This window comes from Musa acuminata, chromosome BXJ1-9 (genome assembly GCF_036884655.1).
Source record: "Musa acuminata AAA Group cultivar baxijiao chromosome BXJ1-9, Cavendish_Baxijiao_AAA, whole genome shotgun sequence".
In the NCBI taxonomy this organism is placed as follows: domain Eukaryota; kingdom Viridiplantae; phylum Streptophyta; class Magnoliopsida; order Zingiberales; family Musaceae; genus Musa; species Musa acuminata.
The window spans coordinates 42,137,892-42,150,402 of record NC_088335.1 but is presented as its reverse complement, the minus strand read 5'-3'; the positions used below and the strand labels follow the sequence as shown (position 1 = coordinate 42,150,402).

The 12,511-nt window shown below is 34.4% G+C and overlaps 1 protein-coding gene across 1 annotated transcript; it reads left to right on the top strand.

Moving 5' to 3' along the window:
- The first annotated feature begins 1,584 nt into the window (after window positions 1-1,584).
- On the top strand, window positions 1,585-11,587 carry LOC135593564 (phytochrome-associated serine/threonine-protein phosphatase-like). Its single transcript, XM_065083700.1, has 10 exons — window positions 1,585-1,815; window positions 3,150-3,296; window positions 3,400-3,467; window positions 4,625-4,682; window positions 4,922-5,032; window positions 5,242-5,292; window positions 10,484-10,627; window positions 10,699-10,791; window positions 10,953-11,024; window positions 11,308-11,587. Exons 1-10 carry the CDS (start codon window positions 1,735-1,737, stop codon window positions 11,389-11,391), a joined length of 909 nt encoding a protein of 302 aa, XP_064939772.1. The 5' UTR covers window positions 1,585-1,734; the 3' UTR covers window positions 11,392-11,587.
- The last annotated feature ends 924 nt before the right edge of the window (window positions 11,588-12,511 follow it).

Here is a 12,511-nt window from a genome sequence, read left to right as displayed (position 1 = left end):
GTAGATCAAGCTAGTAGTATTGCCCCGGACGCTCCCTTAGTAGGGTGGGTGAAGCTCAACTAATGTCGACCCAAATACCGAATCAACTCATCAAATTGAGAAACATCAACATGTGTTTCTTACAATACAATAATATCCAATAAAATAGAGGTCAAAAGAAACTTGAGATAATCTCTAATAGGACGAGGGCACACCTCACAAGAAACGAAAAGAGTAAGAGAAAGAAATACCTCCTCATGTCCTATGCTTATGAGTATTCTTTGACTCAACTAAGATGCAGTAGCCTTGAGTCTAGTCTCAGCGACCCCCCGTGAGTGTTAGGCCACTTTGGCTAGAGGAATATCCACTATATGAGTATCATCAAGTAAGTCAGATAGCTACACTTGTAAATCCTTAAGAACGTCCACACCTTCCATAATAGGTAAGCCACACAAAATCGATCCGATAGTTTCCAGTAAGAGGGTAAAAGGAAGATTTTGAAGTGGTAGGCTTAGAAATCTTATCACCAGCTCTAATCAAAATGGGGGACCGAAGATGCATAGGCTACTACTTGGGTTGTGAAGGAGGAACCATAGGGATTAAGGCATTAAGGTCTATTTGTGGGTCAGCAACTATTACATCATTGATGCCCACCTTCTAAGGTAGGATCTATAATTTTCAAAAGATCAAGAATAGAATCTAAAGAATTAGTTGTCACACTACCTGAGTCACCCCAAGAGGTAGCTATCCCACTACCCTAGGCACCGGGCTATCCACTGATTGATTCATTAGCAAGCAAAAGCAAGAGCCACAACTTCCAAGATATCAAAAGTAAAATAATGAAAAATCTACTTGGAGGTAGTTGTCAAACTATCGGTTGGGAAATAATTGTCTCACTACCCAAGCCACATAGTAACCATCCATCACGTCCTCCTTGAGGTACCCATCAATATACAAGAATAACCATCTATAGATTCTTGAGAGCAATGTCTCCCTTTGTCTCACATGCTTCCTCAGCAATAGCTTTTAGTGACATCGCATGCTTCTTCGACATTTTCTCTTACACTAGCCTACTCGTCTCGTTGATCAACACGATGTTTTACGAATCATTATTTTTTTAACTTTAATCAAGGAACCATAGATATTCGGTTCTAACGCCCTTAGACACATCCTTTGACAAAAGCTATAGAGTCTTCCAATCCCAAAGAGGATTGCTCCACAACCTACGAAGGATGAAAAAAAAAAGAGACATATGGTAAGTGACTAAAACCATAGAATAAGACTCTGACTTATGCTCCACGTAATCATATTTAAAATAAACTATCATTAGATTTTTTATTAAAAAAATAATCTAAAAAATTTAAATCGAACCACCTAACCAAATTTCCTAGATAAGGGGTTGGACAAATTCCCTTAGTGTATCGTTCCTTTCTAAGGTGAAATATCTCTCGTTCACCTTGGATGACCAAGAAGAGAAGCCCGTTGGAAAAAGAGAATTTTCCGTGTCATCCGTGACCGTCACAAGGAAAATACCCGTTATAATCATCAATACGTTTGTGTCGGCCGCTATAAGAAAACACGACTTTTGTATTCTTGGTCTTTATGCTAGAAAAAAAAAAGGGCTCGCACAGCACGGCGGAGTCTATACATCCATTGGCCCCTTTGCACAAACTCTTCGACTTGGGTTCCCCCTCTTTTCCTAAATCGACGAAGGACGATACCGGACGAATCCACCGGTTTCCTGCGTTCTCCGTGATGGAATTGGATCAGTGGATCGCGAAGGTGAAGAAAGGGCAGCATCTGGAGGAACACGAGCTACAACTCCTCTGCGAATACGTACGCTAGGGCACCGTTCTTTTCTTGCCTAAGCATTTTCTTGCTTCTTGTTCTCTGTTTTGTATCCTAGATCTAGGTTTGATGCGAGGTTAGGGTTTCATGATATGCCCTCATATCGTATCTTTATCTTTTTCGTTATCAATCATTCGTTTGTCTGATTTGGGTTCTTGTTGTCTGATGACTCTTTCGTTATCAATCATTCGTTTGTATGATTTAGGTTCTTGTTATCCGATAGCTCTTTAAATTCCCAATATATCGATTTCTATTGCAAGAAAATGTTTTGTTTAATATTGAGTGTTGCTAAAAACGAAAACCTTGAAAAATCTTGATTCTATAATGTGATAGATTGAGAAATAGGATGTAGGCATGAAGGAATGACCAGTTTGGTTGGATTACTCTAGAGGCTGATGTTTCGATGTGAAACGAACAGCGTATGCATGGAGTAACAGAGCTATTCTAAATCATGCACACGTTTTGAAGCTATTGTTAAGGTTAGTTTCCCAAGTAAATGAGTGATAGGTCTAACACATAAATGTAATGTATAATTATCTGATGACAAAAAATTTTAACTATTTATGAGCAAAATTCAAGTCATGGTTTGTAAAGTTTCATTTCTTCTGCTTGGCTGAAAGCTAAGATTGATGGGAAAATTCATGGCTTCAGATTAACTGCAGTTTCAGGGGTAGTTCATATTTAATCAACCAACCTGATCCCCATCAATTACCTTCCAAGTTTCTTCATTAGCAATTACCTTTTATACTATGAGAAGTCTAATATCAATTATCTTTCAAATATCTCGATCGTTCCCCTCTTAATTTTCTTTCTTAACTGCTCTGTCTAGGCTGACTTTATATAAAAATGGTCTTCATTCTTTATTGCACTTTTAGGTTGTCCAAGTTAGTCCAATTTTAATAGAATTGTGCTATAGTGATTGTTTCAAACAATGAATTCATTGTTTTCAGAAAATATTTAGGAGAAATTTTCTTGCTTCAGTTGTCCTATGGACAACGTGAAAGTTAGTGAAACCAGTGTTTATAATTTCACATGCTAATGTCACTTCTCCATGTTGTTGTCGACATGCAGTACCTAATATTACGGTTGATCTCTTGTTTAGGTGTTATTGGCATCGGCATGACATCATGCTTCCAATTTAGATATGCAGAAATGTGTACTGATTCTATAATCTCTTCCAAAATATTTGACAAGAGATTTTATCCAAGAAAAATATAACATTTTCTTTTATCCTTAATCTGTCTTCTGTAAATGGTAGACTTTATGTTTCTGTAAATCATATTTTTTTTAAATTTCTGGACTATTATTTTTATTCTAAACAGGTTAAGGAGATTCTTATTGAGGAGTCAAATGTACAGCCGGTTAATAGCCCTGTAACTGTTTGTGGTGACATCCATGGTCAGTTTCATGATCTAATGAAACTTTTTCAAACTGGAGGTCATGTTCCTGAGACAAATTACATATTCATGGTGAATTTCTCATTTTAAGAAAATTGAAGATTTTTTATGTATTTTATTATGTAAGAATACCAATATGAATTTATGGTACAAAATTTCCCTACATCACTGCCAGGGTGACTTTGTTGATCGTGGTTATAACAGTCTGGAAGTTTTCACAATTCTTTTGCTTTTGAAAGCCAGGTAAAATTTATATTGGTGTAGTGTTGTTCGTTTTTTCAATCTTTTTTCTACTACGTATATTGTATGCATGACTTTGCAAGAATCAGGAAGTAGATGTGTCAGCACAAGTTTCTGTTGTTTCTTTTATCCTATAAACATTTATGAAAGATAACTGTCATCTCCATTCTTAATTAATTTGGAACTTTCTTTTTCTTAAACATGTATCTTCCCAATCTGAAAGTCCCAGCTGCTCCAAAGTCCAAACTCTTAATCATTGCACATCTTATTTGAAGAGCAATTACTCTGTGATATTAACTCTTGTAGTGTTCATGATCATTTTATTGTGGAGGTGGTTGTAGAAGATAAAATTTAAATTCTTTTTTAAAAATCCCACTTCTTTCTTCAATTTTCTCTCCCTTTTTCTATCCTATTCATTGTGCCACTTTAACAATGAGCTGCATCAATTTTTTTAAAATGAAATATAGCATATGGTTTATGGACGCCACCTTCAGTGATGGAAATTGGGAACAGATAATTATGTTTTTTGAACTTTTATGTTTGTTTAAATGATCTATATGTGAGGAATGTGTCACTTTCTAAGTTCCAGATTCAATTAATTAACTTTGCATTTTGACATTCTTGTTGTATGCCAAATTGCTTTGCTAGGTGCCACTAAAGATGCATGCATATCCATCCATTGGCTGTTGCTTTTCAAACTAATTTAACATTAGAGATGGTTTGTAGGCCTAATTATGAGTTATAATGCCATCACAAGCTTTCCTTTTGTTATTTTTTATTTAAGATCACTATTGAAATACTTGGTGCCAATTTTTCATTATGTTGTATTTTGGAATGTTCTGATTCTTGCATTTCTGATTGAATTTGTTCACAATAAAAGTAATTATTCTTGTACGCATAACATCAATTTTTAGACATTAGTCTTAGGCTTCTTTGAACATAATCTTTGACTTCCTTGGTGACTATTATTTATTCTAATGGTGTATCTTTTATGTTTCTATTGTTATAGTTGCAAAAAAACAATAAATATTTTGATATCTTCGGAGTGGTATGTCTAATTAATCTTTTTTTATCTTTCTTATCTTTGGCTATTACAGCCTTTTCATTGAGAAGAACATTGATTATGATTTAATTGAAATTTTTATCTTCTTTTTAATCAGGTACCCTGCAAATATCACTCTTTTACGTGGCAATCATGAAAGCAGGCAATTAACACAGGTATCCAATCTTTTACTGTGATGATGACTATTATAGGCCCCAAGACAGAGTTTTATGGTAGTTGAACTTTTACAGAGTTTATTTTAAAATGCATGTCCTAGTTGATATTTATTTTGCCTTGTTTAATTGCATCTCTTCTCTTCATGTTTTATTGTTCTTGATACAATGTTATTGGACAATCGAAACAATTTGTATGATTTTTTATCCTGTTTATTGCTGATGATGAATGTTTCTCTTAGGTGTATGGATTTTATGATGAATGCCAGAGAAAGTATGGGAATGCAAATGCATGGCGGTATTGCACAGATGTTTTTGACTACCTTACTCTATCAGCAATCATAGATGGAACTGTAAGCTTGTTTTCTTTTTAAGTGCTTATATTTATGTAAACATAGCAATTTAACTTTTTTCCTCCCCGTCATATTATTTGTTACTAAATAACAATATGTTTGAATATATCTGTTTTTATTATAAATGCATATATTTATATTGACATAGAAATATAATTTTTTCTCTTCCCCTTGTATTATCAGTTATCCAATATCATGTTTCAATATAGGTGCTTTGTGTCCATGGTGGCCTTTCACCAGATGTGCGAACAATTGATCAGGTGTGCTTTTTCTCAGCATTAACAGTTTCCATAAAGTTTTTGGTTTGGCCCTTTAATTCCTTTAGTTCATAATTTATTTTATATTATGTAAATTTGTCAAATTTTTATTGGTTGCATTATGATTCCACAGTGATTCTTCTAGGATAACTAAGGTCTTTGTTGCTTCCCATAATTATCAACTTATATTGTGAGAATAATCAAACGTCACTGCAACAGAAAACAGCGGACTATATACTTTATCTTGGTTTAGTTATTGCCATTTTTATGGCCTGAAACAACTTGCTGGCGCTTATGGTACTACCAAAATAGAAAGAGCCACAAACAAAAAAAAAAGAATCACATCAGGTGATTAAAAGAATAAGTCCAAGTCTATGTAAAACAGCTTCTGGGAGTGTGTCCTTTACCTACTAGCAGTCTCTTTCACTCGGTTGGTTCTTTTGTGACCCCATTTCTGGTTGTTCTTGTTTCTATTCTTTCCTGCTCATTTACCTGCACCCCTTTTCTCCCAGTATCCTTGTTACTCCCATGTGGAAAATGTGCTCTTTGTCACACTATGTACTTGGCAGTAATCAAGTTTTTTTTATGAGTTAAAAATGCACATCGATTCCTTGTTCCAAGTGTATGATATACCAGTAATGGATAGATCAATTAGATTTATTACCTCTAGCGGAATCATGAAGCCATCCACTTAAGGTTCATGATATGGAATCAGTTTTACGATTGGTTTTGGATTTGGTGCTAGTATTCAATTAGCTGTATTGCATCATGTCTTCAGTCTCTTTCTTTTTCCGTCAAATAACAAGAAGTTAATATATAAAAAAATCCAAACTGGATTCAGTTATGCCAGGTAAACAGTCTATTCCCTCAGTTAGAGTCCACGATAATCAACTAGGTTTGGCAGAACGTCCTGACCAATCAGGAATTAGATATCTATTGATCTGAACCAAAAGGCTTCCTATTTGAAATTGAGGTAAATTTCAAATCCAGATTGCATTCAGTCGTGCCACATAAATCATTCTATCCCTTTAGCTGGAGTCCATCATAATCTAGAATGTCTTTTTGATTTGAATTGAGAGGCAATCTGTTTGAATTTGAGGTCAATTTCACCATCCTATTGCATCTAAGGGAAGACTCTGATGTTTGACATCATCATATGAGGTTGTTAGCCTAATCCAACCCTTTGATGAAGGACCAACCTACTAGTTTGTAAGAAAGACAACTAAAAAGTACATGACAATTCAATTTTAAAGAGAATTTTTCTCTTCAAATGACATTTTTTGACATGAAACACGAGAGAGAAATGGTAGTCCAAGTATTAAATAGAAAATTTACATGCTGAAGTACGAAGTCATGCTTGTGCATTGTTGTTATGAAAAGGAGCTCGGGTGCTCGAGCGAGACGAGGCATAAGCACCTTGTATAGTTGCTAGGTGATGCGCTTTAGTGAAGCACTTCTTAGGCGCTCGCCTGAGCCCAAGCGCCTAGCACCTCAGGTGAGCACCTGGTTGGCAATCAAACCAGATAGTCAACTCTGGTTTGATTGAGCAGTAACTTGGTTGGTTCAATCGAACCAATTAAGCATATAATAGTAACTTGATTCAATTGACCCAACTAAGCACAATAAATAGTAATATTAAACCCCTTTGTGACCCTCGACCTATAATCCCTAGGTACTTCGCCACCTTGACTTACCTTTGGTCCCGTCGCTACCTCTGCTGCTAACGGATGGGTTCGAAGCTCCCATTGTTATAGCTTTCGTGCACAGTTTCCTTTGTTGTTGCTACTTTTGTCTGCAGCTCCTTCCGCCATCAAGGGATAGGATCATAACTTCCTCCACCACCGATAACTTCCTCTGCCCCCGATGTCACTATCTGTAGCTTCCTCTGTTGTCGATGTCATTGTTTGCAGTTTTTTCCCTCGCTGTTGTTGTCGTCCATAGCTTCCTTCATCGCCATTGTTGTCGTCCAAAGGTTCCTCCACCATTGCCCTCTCCTTCCCCACATTCTACCGTCAGTGACTCATTTCCTCCCTCTTTATTATTATGACCATTATTAACAATGGATTAAATACTGTTGACAATGAATTGTTAATCCTTAACTGATATTAAAACTATTGTTAAGTGTCAACTACTATTATGATATAATAAACTAAAATTGATATCAATCCTTAGAAATATTAACCTATTTAGAACTAATTCTTATTTAGAATTACTAATCCTTATTTAGCACTATTAATCATTATTTAGAATTGTTATTAGTCCTTATTTAGCACTGCTGATCTCTATTTTTTTAGAATTGTTATTAGTGTTTCAATATTAATAGCAAGTGTACAAAGCAATCCAGAAGATTCATAAAAAAAATCAAGAAATACAATTATCTTGCTTGGAAATACAATTATCTAAAGGATCCTAGAGATCCTAATGTATTTACTTGTATCTTCTGTGAGAAGATTACTAGAGGTGGCATTTTTTGTGCAAAACAACATCAAGTAGGGAACTTCAAGAATGCATCAACATGTAAGAAGTGTCCATTTGATGTAAAAGAAGAGTTGTTAGCTTTTATAACTGAAAAAAAGACACAAAGGAACGAATCTTATAGTATTTTATTCGAGGATGATGTTCAACATATTAGAGATGATGAAGAAGAAGATTATTCATAAAGTATTAATGCCAATTGGAAAAGAGTATATGACAGAAAAGAAAAACAAGTCTTGATTGTTAAGAAGGGTAAAAAGGGACTGATAGACTTATGTGTATCAAGGATCATGGAAGCAACAATGTCAAACAAGAGCAAAATTAAGACAAACAAATATAAGTGATGTTTGTGATAAGGAAATAAGGGGAAGAAGGATGCAACATATTGCTTACTTTGTTTGTCAGGCTAGACTTCCTCTTAATACTTGTCATTTGGATAGTTTTAAAGAGATTATTGAAGCAATTGGAAGATATGGTGATGTATTAAAATCTCTAATTTATTATGAGTTGTGAGTTCTATTATTGTAGAAAGAGTTGGATTATACAAATGACTTATTGAAGGGCCACAAAGAATCATTGGTAAAGCATGGTTGCTCTATTATGTCAGATGCTTGGACCGACAGGAGACGTAGGAATATAATTAATTTTACGATCAACTGTTATTTAGGAAACATGTTTGTGAAGTCAATATATGCATCTTCTTTTATGCAATCTGAAGAAAAGATATCTGAGTTGTTTGACAAGTTTATGGAATAAATTGGTGAACAAAATGTTCGTCTAAGTTATAATCAATAATGGAAGCAACTATATGTTAGTTGGTAAGATTTATCTTTTGAATTTTGAATTTTTAAATTGCTCTATGTCTTCGATTCAAATGGAAAAATTATGTAACTCCCAAGTCTTATCAATTTTGTTATCGTTTGTTTTAGGTAAATTACTTGAGGTAAAAATATAACACTTGTATTGAACTCTATATATGACATATTGCATTAATCTAATGCTGGAAGATATTGGAAAGATTCTTGACATTAAGAAGACTTTAGAAAGAGCAATCTTTGTCTTTGGATTTCTCTATAATCATATCGGGGCTTTGAATATGATGAAATAATTTATAGGCAATAAGGAATTGATAAGAATTTATAGGCAAGAAGCAAATATGGACAAAAAAAGCGGAAGGCAAGAGGGTCAATGATATTAACTTAATGCTGTCCTTTTGGAATCTTATAGTTTATATATTAAAGGTAATGAACCTTCTTATTCGAGTCATTCAGTTGCCAGATAATGAAAAGAAGCTTGCAATGAGATATATTTGAGGCTATGGATAGAGCAAAAGAAACAATTCAAAAGTCTTTTGATGGAAATGAAAAAAAGTATAAGAATATATTTGCAATCATTGATGAAAGATGGGATTGTCAACTTAATCGTCCATTACTTTAAACCTAGAATTCTTTTTTATAAGAACATCTTCATTAAGTTGTAAAGGAGTTATATAAGTGCATTACAGGATTGGTTCTAAACCTTGAGGTGCAAGATAAGATCATATGTGAATTATCTTTATATAAGAATGTCGATGATCTTTTTGGAATTCCTGTGGTAGTTTGATCTAGGGCAAGTACTCCCCTAGGTATTTATAACTTTATATAATTAATTTTATGTATAGTATGCTATTGTTAATAATAAAGTTCAATTTTACAACTGAATAGTAGAATCTATTTGGAAATTCTACCTCGAACTTGTAGTAATTGATTATCAAAATTCTTAGTGTGACTCATAGTTCTACAGATTGTGAGTGAACCTAGAGTGCTTTTGAACATGTAAATATATAAGAATATTTTTATTTTAATTAATTTATTCTTTTTAAGATAGATGTATTAATATATTTTTAATTCATATGATATGATAGATTCATACAAAAAGAAAAAATTGATTAGAGCATCAACAATTACATGATCTGGTTTATATAAAGTAAAATCAAGCACTGAAAGCTCATTATGATTTGTGAAATAATATTGATCCAATCTCATTACAAGACATTAATGATTCAAATAAATGGCTGGTGGGGGAAATGACTAGACTTGCAAGATGTCAAAGATGAGTTTGTATTTGAAGATGATAGCTTGATATGAAGAGATATGGCAAGAGCTTCATGTGTTGGAGATTACAGACATATACAAGATCGATGACGAAAGCAAAAATGGGTGCAAAAAGCCTCAAGGTCACCTCCTACCATTGTTGAAGAGGAGAAATATATTTTGATGAAGATGGATAAGAGGAAGAGAGATGATGATAAGTTTGAGAATGACGATGTTGATTATGATGATGATTGAATTTGATTTAAAACTTTATTGTTTTGAGTTTTTTGATATTTTTGTTATTCGAAGATGGACAATGTGACTTGGTATCTCATATCTTTTTAATTTAATATCATATTTTTATTTATATAATCATATTTATCAATTGTATTATATATTTTTATATTTTAATATTCTAGAGCATCTTGCTTCGCTTGGGTGGGCATATAGGTGAGCGCGTAGCGCCTTGGGCGTTTTAGAACCTTGGCGCTTAGTACTTTTAAAAACACTAGTTAGAATCTCAGACCCTCATGTAGGTGTAGAATCAGTATAAACCTTTTCATCATGTGGGATCTTTGGGAGTGTCTTAACTGTTTGACAGAGATTATATATCTCATTAATGTTTTTAATTTCCTTGTGGTTAACAGATAAGGGTTATTGATCGCAACTGTGAAATTCCTCATGAAGGTCCTTTTTGTGATCTTATGTGGAGTGATCCAGAGGAGATTGATACATGGGCTGTCAGCCCTCGAGGTGCAGGTTGGCTCTTTGGATCAAGGGTGACAGCAGAGGTAAACAAAATTTTCTGGGTTGAAATTTTAATTGATTTCCACTGATCAAAAGTTTCATGTTTGTTCTATAGTTTAATCACATAAACAAGCTTGATCTTGTTTGTCGGGCACATCAGCTGGTCCAGGAAGGCCTGAAGTACATGTTTGACAAAGGGCTTGTAACTGTGAGTTCATCAGTAGCATAAATAGTGCTTCCCATGTTAATTATGGCAGAAAGTTAGCTAATTTTTAATTAGTTTTTTCAATTTCTTAGTTGTGACTTTGATCTTGCCTCTTAGCTTCCTGAACTCTGATGTCTGAAGATTGCACAATTCTTGGTCTTCAGGTTTGGTCCGCGCCTAATTATTGTTACAGGTGTGGGAATGTAGCTTCCATATTGAGTTTCAATGAAAAAATGGTATGATATTGACCTTTATGCTTTAAATGGTGTTCTGCCTTTTCTAACTTTTTTTTTCATTCCATGCACCTTTGATGTTTGTTAAGATTTTTGCATTTAAGTTTGTTATCAAAATTTATGAATGTGTAAAACTTGTGGAGGTACTTGAGTGATTTCAAATTTCTGAGTGATCCAAATCAAACCCATAGACGAAGAAAGCTACCTTTAATGAATGGCACTTTAACTATGTGATCTGAACAGTTGCATTCCTATCCTTTATCTAACTATTACTTCATGAAAACAGGAAAGAGAGGTGAAGTTCTTCACTGAAACTGAGGAGAATAATCAAATGCGAGGGCCGAGGACGGGGGTTCCTTACTTTCTTTAAGGCAGATGACAGATTGTTTGATTTCATTTCTGTACCTCGTAAATTCATGCCACAGACATGAGCGTGAACCTGTAAGACGAGCATTGTAAGAGTTCGACGGGCTTCAGATACGTTGATTATTGCTGATCAGATCCTAACATATGTTGGAAGCTGATTGGTTTAGCTGCATATATTTTGTATTATGATACTTGCTACAGCTGTTTCTTGCCATGTATGTCTTGACTACGCCATTTTCTTGCCATTCAAAGGTTAGTACATCTTGTTGATGAAATTTCATCTAATGAAAATTTTTTCAGGGGTCTATTTTTCAGTTGTCACTAAATTTAGTTGTTATGTTGAACATCATTCCTATTTCCTGTGATTCTCTAAAATAGATTGTCATAAAATATAACTTAAAATCTGGTTAGTGTATATAATGCAGGCTACGTGGTGGAGGAAATGATGCAGGTTCTCATGGTGAAGAAAAAGCAGGCCATTATGCTTGAGGTCAGTGTGTGAACTTTTCTTGTCATTAAGGTTCTGTTTATTAAGCGAAACCTTGGTAGAAAAATATTTACCTTTTATTAAACTGAGATGACGGAATACAGCCTTAGCCTCCTTAAACCATCTTATGCAATGTCCTCATCTAGCCAGTCTATTTAAACAGTAGAAATAGTATCCCAACCACATAGGGGTTAGATGCATGCATTTGATGCTCCCCACAGGCAAAGTGAAGGACGAGATGAGTGACACGTTTCTCTATGCCCCATCCATTAATTTGACACCAGGGCCACAGAGTCAATGCATGTACAATGAGTCGTACATGCATATAGGTTTAGCAATTTATCATAAGAAGGCCTTAGTAATTGGTTTTTATTGGATGACGTTTTCATAATTAATTTTACTAAGAATTTTTTTTAAAAAAAATTATACTACCTTTGAATCGGCTATTTCAAGTTGTAGATCCATTGGTCAGTTTGGGTTCAGTTTGACCATCATGGTTCGGGTAAGGTCAATTCATGGGTACGGGTTGAATTAGTGTATATCGAGCATAACATAGAGTGTAATGCAAGTATAACTCGATTGTAGTCAAGGCTTTATCATCAAACAAATCTAAATTTTTTTTAGAATTACTAGCACA